The 19,636-nt window shown below is 30.1% G+C and overlaps 1 protein-coding gene across 2 annotated transcripts in view; it reads left to right on the forward strand.

Moving 5' to 3' along the window:
- Window positions 1–541: 541 nt before the first annotated feature.
- Window positions 542–19,636, forward strand: part of LOC106466192 (adapter molecule Crk-like) — a 58,036-nt gene continuing 38,941 nt past the window's right edge. Inside the window, exons 1-6 of one of the 2 annotated variants that reach the window (XM_022394149.1) lie at window positions 542–590; window positions 769–912; window positions 2,085–2,174; window positions 7,647–7,769; window positions 9,733–9,886; window positions 12,495–12,545. In XM_022394149.1, coding sequence (XP_022249857.1) covers window positions 2,140–2,174; window positions 7,647–7,769; window positions 9,733–9,886; window positions 12,495–12,545 — 363 coding nt within the window. In that variant the 5' untranslated portion in view covers window positions 542–590; window positions 769–912; window positions 2,085–2,139. Of the gene's footprint in view, window positions 591–768; window positions 2,175–7,646; window positions 7,770–9,732; window positions 9,887–12,494; window positions 12,546–19,636 lie in introns of both variants that reach the window. The other variant, XM_013926433.2, reaches the window with a different exon arrangement.

Genomic DNA, 19,636 nt, shown 5'->3' on the forward strand with positions numbered 1-19,636 from the left:
CAACATATAACAGGCAGTACTGTTATATTTACATACCGTATTTTTCCGAATATAAGACGCACCCTTATTTTGAAGTCAAAGTGTTGGGGAAAACTTTACTAACTCCATTACTATAATTTATTTTTTTTATTATTTAGGGAGCATTATAAATAGTTATGTTTTTAAAAGAAAAAAAAACTAATATTGTTATAAATAACACATTCAGTTGAACTAAACTATACATGCCTAGTTAAATATATTTACAGATGGCTTGTGTATATCGTATATATACATATATATTATTCATACCTTCGCTGTACAGGACGCAAGCAGATTTTGACATCAAATTTTGGGGTACAAAAGTGGGTCCTATACACCGAAAAATACGTAGATTAAAGATAATAAAAATGGTAATACTTAGGAAGTTAAAAATTGAAATAGTATCTTTTATAACGCTAAAAACCAGTTATATGTTTTCGCTTAATCACAAACAAACAAACCAAAAGAAAAACATTTTTTAATCAAAAAAAAGAAGAAAATAAACCAACAGATGGCGATATATTCAACATTATTGTCATGTGGCTGATTGACATGTTCATATACTCAATCTGGTATTAAAGAAAAGTTCAAAATTAAACCTTATATTTTTTTAACAAAGATACACTATTCAATTTAACATTTTATCAAAAATAAAATGTATACTTATGTGTGTATTTTTAATATTTAATGTTAAATATTCGTTTTCATATTTTTATAACGGCCATATTGATTTTTTATTTTATTTGGAAGCTCCTGTTTGGATGCGGAAATCGAAGACAGAAATACCCGAGATGAGTCGAGCAGTCGGAAATCAAATCGTACGAGAGTTCTTTTGAGTTTAAAGAACACATAGAAACAGGAAGGGCGAGGAACCAAGCTTCCTATGTTATTACGGTCGCTTCCGCCTCATTTTGATAGAGAGCTTTGAACATTAACTTGATTAGCTTTAGCTACTAGCTGATCTAACTCAGGCTTATTCTTACTGGACTAGTCTTAGTCTTACAAGTTATATTACTAATTAATACTATTAGTATTACTTAGCATTAATTTATCGTATTACCTATAGGCCTAATTAGTACTGGGTTACTTGTTCAAGTTATTACAGTCTTTTATTTTTAACTGTTTAAATTATCTGTAGCTATTACTAACTTTAGTGTTAACATTCTGGATACAATAACATATTTGCTCATTACTTAGGAATGAATCAGTGAGTGTTAATGCTGTTTACTTTTCGTTTTTGATATAGAACTGCCTTGTAAATTGTAAGTTGGAACATAAATCAATTTCCACTCTGTGATTGTGAAACTGATATAATCAGGTTATAATCAGTAAATATAAATTTTAAAAAAAGTGTCTGAAAGTAAAACTAATAGTAATACTAATAGGCCAACCTGGGTTAATAATTTTAAATCGGCATACTAGTTTTACTAGATTTTGTACGATAACAAATTTTGTACTGTACTGTACCATCAACTTAGTTTTTGTTAGGCCTATACTGTGCCTAGTATAACTTAGAACTTGAAGATAAAACTGTTGCATTTTGGATGAAAATTAGAATAATTGCAGTTAAGATTTAGTTGGACGTAGAATACTTCATTTTTTTTAACTTAAAAATATTTTGTTAAAGCTAATACTAATACATATAATGCTTATTTTAGCTTGAACTTAATCATATATTCAGCATTTGCTATGTAATAATGCAAGTGAACATAATTAATATACTGATGTTAGTGCTAAGTTTTTGGTTTTGTGATGTAAATATCTTGATTGGTGCATTGTAGTTATGTCAACAGAATTTCAGTGCTAATGTATATATTGTTTTAAAATTAGTTAACTGTTCGTAGTACATCTTTAAGTTTAATTGCAATGTAGTCTGAACTTAAGTAAAATTTTGGCATACTTGTCATTAAAAACATTTAAGGTGTAAAAGGCCTATGGTAAAGCAAAGGCTTGAATAACAGTTTAACTTGCTTTTAAATACTGGACTATTATAAAGGTGCTACTCTCTTCTATTTTGTGATGCTGTTTATGCCAGTTTGAAATTGAATCAGTCTTGAATTGAACAGAATTCAAGTGTAAGGAAAAGGCAAAAGTGTTTATTCCAATTCACTCTACAGAATAATGGCAGGGAGTTTTGATCCATATGATAAAAACAGGTAAGTTCACAGACTTTATAATGGAATGTAACTTAAAATGTTGGCTTGACAAAATAAGAAGTAGTAAATATTTTTGTAAGAGATTCTCTAATAATCGTAAAGGGTGTGGCCTTTTCAGAGGTCATTTATCAAAAAAATTATAGATATTTGATGCCTGTCTTTTATACTTCATATTTTTGCCTATATTTCATCACAACTGTCATTGACATTTACCTGTTATATTCACAGTGCTATATCATTGTATAATTTTACCTCGTTATGCTCATATGAGTTTCTTGACCTTTGACTCCTGCATTTCCATTCATTCTCAACTTGTACATCTTAGATGTGAAGATATTTTGCTGATAAAAATGTCTAAATGCTCTTAACTGTGATTTGATGTTATAGTAAACAACCAGAAAATGTTGTCATCCTTTAAATTTTTGGTAGTTTCCAATTTTTTTTTTTAATAATTATGTCGAAACATTCAAAAATTCTCTTAGTTAGTTGTCAACTGTACTAAAAGGTACTTTATAATAATCTTATTTGTATGCAACAGTAACACATTTTCCAGACAAATGTGTAACATCTAAAATTTTATTTTAATTGACACCATTGGTCTGAAATTGGTGTCAAATAATTTCATTTTTTTCTCTACATGTATTTTTTTGAAATACTACTTTGATAGTAACTGTGCTATTAACTTTTGGTCACTGATATTTGTCAATCCTCCTTTTGTTGCTAATATTTGTTTGTGGTCACAATTTCAAAATGTCACAGGTTCAAATTTGGATATAAATCAGTAGTATATACCTATACTTTGTTCTGAAGTAAGTGAATGTATTTGAATCAGGAATAGAAAAAAAATGGGCATATATGATTTCCTGAAAGTAAAGGATGTATTTAAATATTACTTTTTGTTAATGGTAGGTGTGCAAAGACAATGTTAAAAGTTCAGATGACTCCATTTTATAGCTGTGTGATTAACTCAGTTAATTCATATAATTAGTTTTCTTTGATCTTTCATTACATTATAACCTGTTTTTCCAAAAATTTAATGAATTTTGTTTTATATCAACACATTGATTATCCTAATAAAAATAAGTGTTTGAAAACTATATACAATTTCTTAGTTTTATCTTCAATATTTCACTTAAATTTCATTTTGGTTGTTAATTGTGTAGTATAATGTTTAATGTTTTATATGATATACAATTCTAAAATCAGAACTTCTGGGTACATCATCACACTCCTTTGTGTAACATGGATAAATTGCATAAAATTCACTACATTGTACTTGAGGTTTTTTCTACATTCATTGAAAGATGACAAGCAACACAAGGAGTGTTAAATGTAGAAATACTTTATGATTATAAAGAAGCTATTCAAATGAAACTGTTGTATTAACACATTTTGATAACATTCGCGTGGAGTGAGCATTCTATGGAAAGTATTGGAATTGATTAGAATTGTCTGAATATTAATCTGTGGTAAATATAGAGATTGAGAAACTCAAAATTCCAAAAAGCATCAGACAACCCCCCCTTCCCCTGAAAGTTATGGGCTAGAGTCTGCTAATAATAATAATAATTTAAAAACAAATTTCAAAATTATGTAGTGAAATATGATATCATGAAAGAAAGCCAACAATGGTGTGTGTGTACATTTTCAGACAACCTTTGAAAATCTGCTACAAAGAAGGTTAGCTAAGAAAGTCATACTGGTGTGGTTTGGGGAAAGATTAGTTCATTGGATTGTCAGGTGGTTGAATGAGGGAAAGAAAAAAGTTGTTACCAATGGAGTTTAGTAAAAGTAGATCCTTGTTACTAGTGCATTGCCTTAGATGTTAGTGCTTTGATTCTTTTCCTTTTGTTTTTTCATTAATAATATGGATATGGGCACAAATCAAAAAATTAGTAGTTTGCTGATTATATTAAACTATCCAAATCAAAATATTGTCATTATAATTTCTTATTATTATTATTTTCAATTAATTCAAGGTTTTTCAATTTAATTTATCGATGTCATGATTCTCAAAAATACTCAACTAATAAAAACTAGTGTTTTCAATTATTACATTTTTTTTAACTTTCTGTGTCTTGTGAGAATAATTGATTAGTTGAGTGTAATCAGTTAACCTGCCCAACAATTAATTGATAAGTAAATTCCATTAATTGCCCAACTCGTTCTAGTTGTATTATTGATGTTGAGGTACTACAGAATGACTTGGGTCAATTAGTAAGTTGGACAAATATTTGGCAAAAGCCTTCAATCGTAGTAAGTGCAAGGCTATGCATTTGAGTTATCATGCGTGACTTGGATCGTATTTTATATATATAGATGGTAACCCACTCAATAACTTGATTGAAAAAAAAGGATCTCAGCATAGTGGCAGGTCAATCAGTCCATTGAGGTAGTGCTCAGAAGGAAAGCTAATAGAATTTTAAAGTTTATTTATAGATATTCTGATTACAAGTTAAAAGAGGTAATTCCCTGTAAAAGTCACTAGATAGGCCTCTCTTGGAATACTGTATACAGGAGAGTTATAACAAGTACATAGGAATGGTTAATGAGTTTGACTTTTCAGTAATCAAGAGGGTCTTCCCTAACCATGAACAAGTATACAAAATCCTTGAAATGTCTTACACTTGTGAAATAGTAAGAAAATAAGTAATTTTTTTATGTAGTAACTGAGAAAAAACTTTAGAAGAAATAAGTATTCATTCTAATGAAATCAGTATGACAAATCTAAAAGTAAGGCAAAATTGCTAATCAGAATATGTAATAATTATTAATAAGAATATTTACCTTAGGTAAAATTTGGCCTAAAAATAAAGTTGATGCTTAGTGCAATATGCACTAAAAAATGTATGATATGTGACCAGTGACCAGTAGAATTTGTCTGACTAATGTAATAATGTTGTTTTTAATCTTTTAATTATATGCTTGTTCTACTAGTTTGGTCATACAGTAAATAGCTGTTAATTTTATGACCAAAAGTATCCAACTCTAATCTATATAGTTGGCTTAGACATATTGAAAATCAAAACATAATGGTATCCTTTCTGAAAATCAGGAAAAATACACTCTACATAGTATTAACATAATAAATTTATTTACAATTTCATTCAAGAGCTTTAATATACCATTCTCATTGCTTAAATTTGTTAAGTTCCAAAATTAAACTTTGCATATCACTCCCTGAAATTAAATGCTACTGATTTCTTGTGTGTATCACCATGTCTGTCTGGCTAAGATGCCACAGATGCTTTCAGGCATGACATCATGAAATTGTAGAAACTGGAAGATGCAAACACTGTATTAGACCTGTTCATTGCTCCTAACTTAATGACCATGATTTGTTGTAGGCCAGAAATAATTGATTAACACACAAAATCACAACTGTGATTCAAGTTTTATCATTATTATAAAGCTGGCAAAAAAAACACACCATGCTTTGCAAGCACATAGTAGTAAGTACAAAAAGCTGTTATTTTGTGAACATTATCAAAGTAAGGAAATTGCACACAGTTAATTAATACTGAAAATTTTCAAGTGCAGTTATCACTTTTAAATTGAGATTTAAAAATGTACATACACAAGTACAATTGATCTGCAGTATTTAATTTCCTTAAGTTAAGGTCATGGTTCCAATAAAAACTCAACTTGGGCTCCTATTCTTTAGTTGGTTTTTATACCTATTGTCCTTCTTTGTATATCTATATACTACTAAAACTCTGAGATTGTCTGCTTGTCTGTAATTAAATACAGCAAAAATGGTGCACAATAGTGCCATATTTGTAATGAAATGAGAATAGAAACAGAATAAAACAAGTTTTATTAAAATCGAGCTACAGGTTAGCGAGTTAGCTCCATTTTTTGGGGTCACTTTTATGAAAATTTATAGCATGAGTAATTTTACATCACATAACCGTTCGTGCTCTTTATGAAACTTCTTTGTTCAAATCTATTTCCATGTCAGTGTTCTCATCTTCGTTAAAAGGCGTAAGATGACAAAAACAAGATCTTGAAGAATTTCTCAATAATGTAATGGCTGGAGACGGCTTGAATGGGGTAATGAAGAAAAACTTTAATATAAGTTTAACATGACAGCAAATGTACAACGTTTCGACAAGATTTTGTCATCATCAGGTACCAAATCTTGTCGAAATGTTGTACATTTGCTGTCATGTTAAACTTATATTAAAGTTTTTCTTCATTACCCATTCAAGCCGTCTCCAGCCATTATTAGTCTCAAAGTGGGTTTCTCGTCATTGAATTCTCAATAATGTGTCTTGGTTATGGTAGGTAATTTGAAGAAAAAATAAAGTGTTACTGTTTCATATTTGTAGAATGTTTAAGAGAAAAGACCACGACATAATGAACTAATTCATCACAATACCTGAAAACTCTGACTTCACTTTTTTGAAAAATGAAATGGTATTTCCTTTTACTCCCGATCAACAATCAAATATCTTTTTTTGAATTACGAATAACACAAATGGATTGAAATATTTAATTAAATTATCTCCAAATAAACCTTCATTTCGGTGCAATATTGAAATTAGCTTGAATTTTTAATAACCTCTGAATAGTGGGTGACCCAACGTGTCATGGGTGGTCTAGTGATACATAAATGTGTAATGTAATCAATTTAGCCATGCATGACATACCCATGAATCATGTACAGTATTCGGTACCTTGAATTGCAGATTACATGTGCAAAGAACATTTTAAGCATTATCGTTTTTTTACACAAGTATTTACTTTCTTTGTATTGAAGTACATTCAAGTCTTTTAATGTTAAAAACGTACTTCAAATATATTGATTGCAATACCTAAGCATAATAATCAATTTGTACACTCTTAATGCCGTATTGCTATCAATATATTAATACAAATAAACTCAGAGGTTGTACAACAATTTTTTTGGGTACATTGCATTTATTTACCAAGTAAAAATACTTTAAAATATTTGTTTGCTGTAACCCAACTGACTGTCTGAAATTGGGGTTGACTGAGAGAATTTCTTGATATTAGAACCTTGGAAATTTTAATTTCACCAATTTCTGCTGATATACTGACCAATTTAATAAAATTTACTGACTTTAAACTTTTTTGTTGCCTTATTATTTTGAGGAAATTCATGTGATCTGTGACAACGTGGGAGGGCATCATCTAATTATTAATCAACAGCTCAGTGCTGACTGGCCAATGCATTGAGTTTAACAACATGGCTTATCTTGTACCCAGGACCATTCATGCTAAACTAATAAATACAAAACCTAGCAGTGGAGAATTTACTATTGATGAACACATTAAGAACATGGCGAACACAGGTGTGTTCAGTATCTGTCTCTGAAAAATGTTGTTGCAGATTATGATCTAAAACAAATTAATTCTGATGTGGAAGGAAGTATATATATATTTATTTATTTTTATTTTATATTGTATTACTTTCTTTAAAGCTTAAGTTTGTTTCTTTTTCTGAAGTTGGTTTGTTGGTCCTATGACAAGACAGGAGGCTACAGACCTGTTGATGGCAGAAAATGAGGCAGGAATTTTTATAGTCAGAAACAGCGCTACTATACAGGGAGACCTAGTACTGTGTGTCAGGTCTGTAATTTTAAATTTTAGCATATAAAGAAACAACCAAAATCAGTTATTTTAATTGAAAGATTTAGAATAGCACTTTAATAATTGAAATCCTTTAGTGCCTGTCAAAGTTCATGTTTCCCAATTGTAAAACTGCACCATTGAATTTTTAAAATTTGTATAAGAAAGAAACTTTTAGTCATTCTTCCACACATTTTTTTAGATATTTCAGTATTGACATTTCTTCAGAAAAAAAAAGTCCATTTAAACTTTTGCATAAAAAGTTTTTGAAAATAAAACATCTGATTTTAGGTTGATTTCAGTGCATTTGACCAAAAACATTATTGTTAGTGAATTTCTTGAATCTTTTCTTAGTATAATACAGAACTTAAAGTTTGCTATTAGGGAAATCAAAACATTGATTCTGAACAAAATGGCACTAACTTGAACATTATAACTTCAATACAAGTATAATTTTAACAGTTTTAGCAAACTACAGTTTCTCAACCTCAGTTGTTACGATGTTATGTAAATTGCGTATATGTCAGTTTTGAGAAGTCGTGGACTATTAAGTAAATTGCCTATATCTCGGTTTTGAGAAATCGTGGGCTATTTTACACTCATCTGTATGAAGTTTGATTTTATGACAAGGCTGCTGTTTGTTATGGTTTGCACTAGGCCTTATCACACTAAATAACTGCTTGAATAGACTAAGAAAATTTCCAAAAATGTAGTAAAATATTCAAATAAATGCAAAACAGGTTTAAACTTACTAAATGTTTCATATGAAATCTTCTGATTAAAAAGTTGGCTTGCTTATAATTTTGGTATCATGAAAAAGTTATTTTTAATGTACATCAGTGATTATAAACACATTGAAACTACATGTGGTGTTTTCTGAATCAATAGAAAGACAGAATTTACAATTTTATAAAATCCCTTTGGAAAGTTTTACAGGAATATGGGAAAGCATAAAAACTATTAATTGAAATGTACAGCAAAGGTAAACATTTTGATTGTTAAAAAAAATTCACAGAGTCCTTTTGAATATCCAAAGCTGGGAATTCGTACAAATATCACATTTTAGAGAAGATGCATGTTCTGTAGAAAGTACATGTCAAGTTTGAAACTATTTCACCATGTTGTTTTTGTTATTGTTGTTTGCAATGCAATAAAACATATGGCAGGTATGTAAAATTGATAAACCTATGTATTTAAGTGATAGATTACGTATACATGTTATCTCAAACATATATCTCTAAATTGTATGTATGATCGCAAAATTAACTGTGCTTTTAAATGTTTTTGATTATTGTTTCATAATTTTCCTGAAATTTTTATGTATCACTTTTATCTTCATACAAAATGTTTTCATACTCTGTAAGATGTGAAAATGGTTTGTAAAGAAAATCTACATTAGCACAGCATTGACATGATGACATAAACACAAGTTAATTAAATATGTCCAGGGCTTTTGTAATATTGCTGAAAACAAAATGCAGTAAAATCTGACGTGTTTACCTGATCATTGTGACATTGAATGAAGCTGAACATTATACTTGGTGACTCATGTACACGGAGAATTAAGATTTGTGAGGCTTTTGTTTCTTTTCATGTGTATTGTTTACTTGAACTATGCATATTCATTAGAATTATCATATTTTACTGTTTTTTCCTGCTAAGTAGTATCAGTGTAATTGTTTTTAGAAGTCAATTTTACTATATGTATAGTCTGATGAGATTTTAAGTTTATATGAAGAAGAAAGGTTTTATCTGTAATATCTGTTTTATTTAGAATATACAAATATACATGATTTATGTAGTTGTAACTGTCATTGATAAAGACATATAAGCTACAGTTGTAACCAAGCTTTTACATCTATGGTTACAAAGATAGAAATAAGACAACCACTTGGCTATATATGTTTATTTACAATTCTTTTGGCCTTTTATTTTCTCTCTCTCTCTCTCACTTTATTTCTAGAGAGGACAATAAAGTAAGTCATTACATAATAAATAAAATACAGCAAGGAGACCAGACAAGGTTCAGAATTGGCGACCAAATGTTTCCTGACATCCCTTCTTTATTAAACTTTTATAAACTTCATTACCTGGACACTACACCACTCATACAGCCAGTAAGTAAATCTACATTTGTAATATTTTGAATAACCTCTGGTATGATTAATGACAAAATTGATACTGTTTTAGTAATTTGAGACTTCTAGTGTAATAGAATTAAGGAATGCTTGTCTTTCTATGCACATAAATAATAATTGCATAATTTTTACACATACTGCCTTTGTAATGGAGTATGTGCCTATGGCATTTCTCTAACTCAATAGGGGCAAATCTCCATAGTTCTTTAAAAATGTTAGAAATATTTTATAAAAACAGGTTACTCGAGAGGCTTTCTTTTTTGTTAGATTATACAGACTCAATATTGCTATGTCTAGTCATGCTCTATATTATGACAGGCTTCGTCTGAAGCCTGTCATATCCAAAGCATGCTCCTCCTCCCCGATTATTTCCAGAATCCATATAGCATAAAAGAATGATAGCTTCAACAGTCCAATCATAGATGAATCCATTGGTGCTTCTTCCAGTGACTTGACCAGTATGTCTGAATAAAATAGCATGAATACTTATTTCATTCTCCAGTTGATTGAGGTATGAGACAATTGAACAGGAGGTATGTCTGAAAGCTCTATCTATGTGAACCCATACCACTATTGGTCTGTTTTCCAGATGAAATCCTTTTTAAGTAATTATTTTGCATACTGTTTCCTGGGGCACATGGATGACTTTTTGCCAATGACCTTTGTTTGTAGATTTTCATCTATAATAAGATACTGTGCTTTGCTTACCACAATTGGGTTACAACTTGTTGCAAGTCTTTTTCTGGATGGTTCTGGTGTCCGAAATTGATTAATCCATTTTCTAAATCCTGGATTTGAACACAAGTGTATGAGTATTTTGCTTTGGAAATGGCTGTTACATACCCTTCCTAAAAGTGATCAATTTTTGGTGGCATCACACTACTTGCAAAATGCCAAAATGTAGTTCTGTTACATGTCTTTTCACTGTGACTTTGTTGGCTGTGTTTGTCATGTGACTTGCTGCTTTGCATATCCAATATTGTTTTAATATAACAATCAATCCTTTCTATTATCATTTAATACACAACTTAATGTTTATTAAGATAGCACTTATATTTAATATAAAAAATACAAAAGATTAAGTTGTTATTCATAACATAATTTTTCTCTTTCTTAAATTAATTATAATTTTCTTTATGTATGTAGTGTTGTCACTGAATTTCTCTGTTAGCCAATATCTATTAATAAATGGCTGCTTCTAAGTTTACATATATGACAAACCTATATAAATATTATATATATGCAGGGTTTTTATTAGGTGCCGGCTAAATCACCCACCTACTTCAACTAATTGTAGCTCATTTATCCAGTTTGTCTAGTTTTGTATGTGCCCTTTTTACTTCTTTTTTTATTTTATTTTTGGAAGAACTTAGTTACCACCATGACTGTAAATGCAACTTTTTTTTATTCTCTCTTTGCTGTAAAAATTGTTTTGAAATAATTTTGAAGCCATTTCAAATGTTTCTTAGTGAACAAGGAAAGTATAACATATACTATTGTAGACCATATATATATACTCGTTGTATGGTCAGCAGTATGTGCCTAGTGACCATTCTCTACTGTCATTCATGTGTACTGAAATATGGTCATACTGTTACTGATTAATTTAATAAATTGAGACACATAAACAAAAAAAAAACATTTTCAAATGTACTGACTAGTTTTGCCTATATCAGAGGCATTATCAGAGTGATGGAGGAAACAAAGTCATAGTATTTACGAAAATATTAAAAATCCTTTGATCTGTATTAACATTTATTGACAAATTAGTTGAACTGTGAGGCATGTAATGTGATTTAATTATCTAATTTTGTAGTGTTTAAATACAAACATTTCTATTATGCATTTTGAAATGAATACATCTGCAGATGATAGGTGCAAAATTATAATTTTTATGTATAGCTGCATCTGATAATTTTTTTAGTCTTTATTTGGCATATGATTATTATTAACTGTTGAAATCATTCATAGTACATACTTATTATAAGGAAGATTGACATATTTTAATTTTCTGTGTTTTTGATAAACTTCCACACCATTTCACTGTGTGATTATAGATATGTTTTGGTCCTGGCCTGTGTATTTTCTTATACTTCCTGTTACATAAGAACATGTACATTTGTAACAGTTATATTTGCTTTTCTTTCAAATGAGAACAAGTTACTGAACAAAATCATCCTGTTAAAAAAGTGTATGTTTCAAAATGTAGATACTAATTAAAAACTGTGAGAATAGTTTTATAAAAGATTTAAAGATGGTCACTACCCAACATAATTCTAAAAAAAAAGGAATTTTGTCTTTTAAAGTAATAGCTTTAGTTTATAGTGTTTACTTTTACTTGTAGTATATTTTGTGTTATGCTGTTTATTCTATAGCACATCACACTGGTGTGGTTAATCATAACTTATTTACATATTTTTAGATGAACTCCATATTTCCATCAAATGATAAAAATAGCTTTTCTTATGAAAATACCTCTCTTAAAACTGAACAAGTAGCACAAGACGAGTGCTTGAAAGTTTTAAAAATAGTATTATATGTTTTGATTAGTCAGTATATAGATAAACACAGGATGTTTATTTTACAGGCTGAGAGAAAAGTGGAAAAGGTTAGGGCAAAATACGACTTTACTGGAAGTGTAAGTGCAAGTTTTTTTTTGTGTTTTTTGCAGAATCTTCTGTGTAATTTACTTAGATCATACATTTTTCTTTATATTAGTGGAAGAGCTTTTGGGAATATTAATGTTTAAGCATTTGTGGTTAGGTTTTTATCTAGGGTTAAATTCTAGGCCAAAGTAAGGCAGTTTCAAAAAATGTAAGGTCAGTGGTAAGTGTACAGGCTTCCAGTTCTAAAATCTTGGGTCCTTAAGGTGGACGAGCTCAGTTAGCTTATTGTGTGGCTTTGAGCTAAAACAAATCATACATACATACAAATTATATTATTGTAAACAAAGGTTTGCACAACTTTTTGTAAAACTACTTTTGGACCCACCACGTTTTATTTTGAAGTTAGAACAGATTGCACTTGTAAAAGGTTCCATAGACAACCAAATTTTAAAATTATTATTCATTTGAAATGAATTGGAAATTGGTGTGGAGTTTCATTTAGAAAAAACTACACTACTACCTACGTATAGTTCCAGTCATTTTTGTTTTGCCTTGTGTTATAAGCAATGTCAAGGTCATTATTTTACTGCCAGAAAACAGTGTTTTTTTTTATAGACTTGACAAATATGTAGTTGTACTTTCAAAACATTTATTTTTGTAGTCTTATCAGTATATTATGTATACACATACGTGTAGACATGTGGAAGTTATTTAATATACATAATTATATTTTCTGTTGTACTTTCCACATATGAACTATCGTGTAGCTACAGCAAATCATATAATTAGTACATGTTCCTGTATTACTTGTCACATGGATAAAGATTATAATATCAAATTCTTTTTCAGTAAATGCAAAGTTATCACACCTCCCAGTGTGGGTATATGAATGATAAAATTGAAAACCTGACTTGGCTTTAATAGTCTCGACAGTTCTTTCTAATTTGATGCTACTTGAAAAACTGAATTATTGAGAAACAATTACTTTGATCTTTTTGGTTGGAATGACATATTTTTTTGTATTTTTAGGTAGATTTGGTACCTTAAAAGTGTGTTGGGGAAATAAAAGCTTATCTCAGTTTGTAACCAATCTAAGCTGGCATTTGTTTGCTTAAGACATTACACTTTGTCATAGCAAAAAATAATCTAGACCTAAGAGATGTTCAAGAAATAAAATTGGTGGAGATAGCCTAGTTGCTTTGCATCATTACGCCCCAAACAACCAACCAACCCAAGAAATTATAGAAAGGGCTAGGATGTATTTCCAATTCAAATACAGTTTTCAGTGTGATAGAGCAACCATTTACTAAGTCTGATGCTGCATGTCACTGGAACTTCTAGAATTTAAAGTGATTTTTTTGGAGGAGCTGTTTCTAAAGCCAGTGTTGTGACCTTTGCAGATTTATTTACACATAACCTTAAGGAGTCAGTTGCTACTACTGCAATAAAAATTAACTGCCAAAAAATGACCCAAAACCTTACCAAAAATAATCAGTTAAATACATTAAACAGATATCATAAAAAAACCTTAAAACTTTTATGTATATTTTGTAATTCTCAGTTAATTAGTACATTAACCATAAGGGTTATTAATTTCCATACAACTTTCTCCTTTGTTACTTGAGGAAATGTCTAAGTATCTGTGGCAATAAAGTAATAAAACCATTAATTCTTATGGGGTAGGTATCATAACAAGTGGAGAAGTACAGTAATTGAATTATTGGCTTGTGAGCATGAGGTATCTAGGTTTTTGTTCCATGTATCATATACAGAGTGTTGAGTACAGTATATTAAAGTGATTTTGAATATGCAAGTCAACAGGAAGGTCAAGAAAGTTGGTGAAACAGAAAATTAGGACTTAAAAATGATGTATGAGAAAAGGTTAAAATTAACAGTAAGGATTTCTTTAAATACCTTAAGGGTAAACAAAATGTTAGGATGGGTTAGGACCCATAAGGGATGATAAAGGAAGGCTGGTATCTGATGATTATGAGATGGCTGGGTTATTAAATTTTGCTGTTTCTTCAGTTTTTACTAATGAAGATTTAAGCAGTATTCCCCATCTTGAACAGTTGATAGATGGAAACAAGATCGAACTAGATAACTGCATTAATTCTGAGCTGGTTAAGAAAAAATTGGAAAGTTTATAAAACTATGACATTTCCCCAAGGGTTTTGAAGGAGGTTAAAGATTGGATATGTGAGCCACTTACTACTATTTTTTGTCAGTCCTTGAATGGTGGGCAGATACCAGAGGATTGGAAGTTAGCTAATGTAACTCATCTTTTCAAGGGAGATGATAAAAATTGTCCCAGTAATTATAGACACATTAGTCTTACATCAGTTGTGGGAAAAGTTTTGGAAAGTCTATTAAAAGATGCTTTGCAAGGTCATTTAACAAAGTTTAGAATTTTATTGGATTGTCAACATGGTTTCACTAAGGGAAAATCTTGCTTTACAAATCTTTTAGCATTCTTTGAAAAAGTTACTGCTTATGTAGATGAGGGTAAGGATGTAGATGTGATGTATCTGGATTTTGAGAAAGCATTTGATAAGGTGCCACATAAAAGGCTTATATAGCTCTATAGGTGTGGAGGATAAGTTAGCAAATTGGATAGAAGAGTGGCTGGATTGAAGAAAGCAGAGGGTTGTTACAAATGGGGTTCAGTCAAACTGGATTAATGTCACTTCTGGGGTACCTCAGGGCTCAGCCATAGGGCCTTTGCTCTTTTTAATTTACATCAATGACATAGATGAAGGGATAGTCAATAAATTACTTAAATTTGCAGATGATATTAATGTCCTGGGTGTTGCTAGCTGTGAAGAAGATGCTGCTGATTTACAAAATAATTTAGATCGTTTAGTGAGTTGGTCAAATAAATGACAGATAGGTTTTGATTATAATAAATGCAAGATAAAGCATGTGGGTTATCATAAATTGAATTGAAAGTATAATTTGGATGGAAATAACATTAATAGTGTTAAGAAGGAAAGGGATCATGGTGTAATAGTCAATTAGTCTCTAAAGCCATCCAACAACCTAAAATCCTATTTGCCCTACCACTAGCAACAGCACACTGCTTATTTCTGTCCATACCATTGGGCTACTGTTACTTGTTTACAATGAGGTGGTTGGTACATTTATAAATGCTTATTTCTGTCCATTTTACAAATGAAGATCAGACAACCACTTGGAACTGTAGACACGACTCAGAAATTGTACCCCGTGATGGTGGTGAGGTGAGACACTACAAACAATAGACTAAATAACATTATTTTATAACAATACTTCTGACATGTCATAACTACATTATAAGTTATTTAGTCCATTGAGTAATGTGTATCACCGTAAGTTAATCATCACCACTCTCTACAAGTCATCTATAGGTGCCAGTAGAAGTGTGTGTGTGTTGTAAACTGTAATAAATATTATACATAAGAAATATCAATAAGAAGTTTCACTAGTAATCCATACTTGGTGATAGAAGTTTGCATGCATCAAACTCTCATTTAGCTAAGAGAACTTCCCTTACCCTATTTGATTATCAAGAAATTGTGCAGGGACACAGCCAACAAGAGAATTAACCCTGATTTATGCTTGACTTCCTTATTAACTCTGCAGGGACAGTCAACAAAAGAATTAACACTAACTATGCTTGATTTCCTTATTAAATCTGCAGGGACATAGTCAACAGGAGAATTAACCCTAACTATGCTTGACTTCCTTATTAACTCTGCAGGGACAGTCAACAAAAGAATTAACACTAACTATGCTTGATTTTCTTATTAAATCTGCAGGGACATAGTCAACAGGAGAATTAACCCTTACTATACTTGACTTCCTTATTAAATCTACAGGGACACAGTCAACAGAAGAATCAATCCTGAGTTATGTTTGATTTCCTTATTAAATATGCAGGGACACAGCAACAGGAGAATTAACCCTAACTATGCTTGATTTCTCTATTAACTCTGCAGGGACATAGTCAACGGAAGAAGCTTACTTTGATTTTATTTGATTTATCCATTAATTCTTTAGGGACACAGTCCACTGGAGAAGACAGCAAGGCTGAAGTATTTTGTAGCCACTGTTGAAGTTTCTCTAGGTCTTTCTGAAACAGTCGTCGTGCTCGTAATTTTTCTCCAGCAAAGAGGTAGTCTTGAATCTAATAAAAAACAACAAATATTTAGCATGTCTAATACCATAAGGGTTACTGGGGATATCTTAGTTCTGATATCATTGTAGTAGATATTAGTGTGACCAATAATGTCAGGATTCAAGAATTATTATCTTAGTTATTATGTTATTATAGATATAAACCCACAGAATACTGTCAGGTTTCAATACCTTAGTTATTATTAGCATTTATTAACACATATAAAAGGACACAGTAATCAAAAATTTATAGCAGTTACTAAAACAGCTAAGAGCTTTCAACAGTTATTGTACTACTAATTAATATACTTGAAAGTGTGAGATTACAAGAGATATATAAAACATAATGGAATCATGCTATAATAATAGTTACTTAAATTAATATCAAACCATTTTGGAAATGTAGTAAATTAAAAAAAAACATATATCACACACATTAATTATATAAACATAAGCTACTGTGTTATAAAGTAACATAAAAAAATGAACTCTATAAATTACTAACTATAGAAACATAAGCTACTGTGTTACAAAGTAACATAAAAATGAACATTATTAATTATATAAACATAAGCTACTGTGCTATAAAGTAACATAAAAAATGAACACCATTAATTATTAATTATATAAACATAAGCTACGTGTTACAAAGTAACATAAAAAAATGAAAACTATTAATTACATAAACATAAGCTACTGTGTTACAAAGTAACATAAAAAATGAACAATATAAATTACTAACTATATAAACATAAGCTACTGTGTTACAAAGTAACATAAAAATGAACATTATTAATTATATAAACACAAATTACTGTGTTAAAAAGTAACATAAAAATGAACATTATTAATTATATAAACATAAATTACTGTGTTACAAAGTAACATAAAAAATGAACACTATAAATTACTAACTATATAAACATAAGCTACTGTGTTATAAAGTAACAAAAAAACAAATACTATCAATTAATAATTATATAAGAATATACTCCTGTGTTATAAAGTAACATAAAAAATGAACACTATTAATTTTATAAACATAAGCTACTGTGTTATAAAGTAACATAAAAAAATGAACACCATTAATTATTAATTATATTAACATAAGCTACTGTGTTATAAAGTAGCATAAAAAAATGATCACCATTAATTATTAATTATATAAACATAAGCTTCTGTGTTATAAATTAGCATAAAATAAATGAACACCATTAATTATTAATTATATAAACATAAGCTACTGTGTTTTAAAAAGTAACATAAAAAATTAATATTATTAAATTCAGATTATGAAAATATCAATGAAAGAGAAATCACCGCTAAATTAAAATTTCCCACTTACAAGAGGAAACAAGTTATCCCATCGACGATTGACATCAGCAATTTGAGTCTTCAGTTTCTGAGCAACATTTTCACGACATGTTGCTATCAAATATTCACCTGTTTCAACTAACCTTATTTTCTTTTCCTGCCATGCAGGTATATCCTGGAAAAATTCCTTAAAATACAAAAAATAAAAAATTTGTTATTGGTTCAATTTAAATAAAAGAACTATATCTTTATTACCTTCAAAGTTTACTAAAAAAGGTTTTGTATTCAAGCTTATCCTAATATATCATATTCTTCTAAGTTCTAGCAGCTGACTTACCAATTTATCATCCTCGGACAGATTTACGGTTATTTCTGCTTGACCCAACCAATTAACTAATGGACCAAAGCCTGCTGTGAATTGTTCCCAGTGAGCAACAACATCATAAAGAGTATTTCCAGTAGTCCGAAGTTTTATTGAAACAACTTTCCATCGATCGTGAATATCATGTAAAAATTTTCCCATGTTTTCAGTTTCCTTGAAATCTAATTAGATAGTACAAACTGAAATTAACATTACAAACCAAACCAGCAACATTTTCATCAAAAAACAGCCTTACAGATCTAATAAACCTTTGTAATTAATGTCTTACACAACCTTTTATGTTCTAATACACAATTAATAATGATCAATGTCTTACACAACCTTATATGTACTAATACACAATTTAAGTCAATGTCTTGCACAACCATAACATAATGTTCTGGGACAACATGGGACCTGTTGGTCCATCTCGGGCTGTTCCATCCTCTAAACTAAATTAAAATAATTCTATTGAAAAATCTTAAAGCCAACCTTTATCATTCATATACTTATCAAGCTTATTCTTAAACTCACTTAAATTTACTGCTTCCAGAACATACAAAGGCAACCTATTCCAAAGGACAATCACCCTGTTAGAAAAATAAAACTCTCTTAGCTGAAGATGACTCCTACCTTCCCAAAATTTATATTTGTGTCCCTTAGTTACTGAAAAAAGTTGATACATCAACAATATCATTTAACTTTGCAATCTTAAACACCTCAATTAAATCCCTCCTAACTCTTATTGTATGACAACCTCTCCATCCCCGGCACCATTCTAGTAACCATTTTCTAAATCCTTTCCAAGAATTAAATGTCTTTCCTAAGGTAAGGAGCCCAAGACTGAACACAATATTCCAAATGTGGCCTAACCAGTGACCTGTACAATGAAATTATAACCTCTTTAGACTTGTATTCAATATTTCTGTAGATAGCATTTATAAATGTACCAACCATCTCATTGTAACAAGAACAGTAACAGTAGCCCAATGGTATGGACAGAAATAAGCATTTATAAATGTACCAACCACCTCATTGTAACAAGAACAGTAATAGTAGCCCAATGGTATGGACAGAAATAAGCATTTATAAATGTACCAACCACATCATTGTGACAATAATATATCCAGTGGACCAATAATGTGGACAGAAATAATCATTTATAAATGTACCAACCACCTCATTGTAACAAGAATAGTAATAGTAGCCCAATGGTATGGACAGAAATAAGCATTTATAAATGTACCAACCACATCATTGTGACAATAATATATCCAGTGGACCAATAATGTG

The sequence above is a fragment of the Limulus polyphemus genome, unplaced genomic scaffold, assembly GCF_000517525.1.
Source record: "Limulus polyphemus unplaced genomic scaffold, Limulus_polyphemus-2.1.2 Scaffold2182, whole genome shotgun sequence".
NCBI lineage: Eukaryota > Metazoa > Arthropoda > Merostomata > Xiphosura > Limulidae > Limulus > Limulus polyphemus.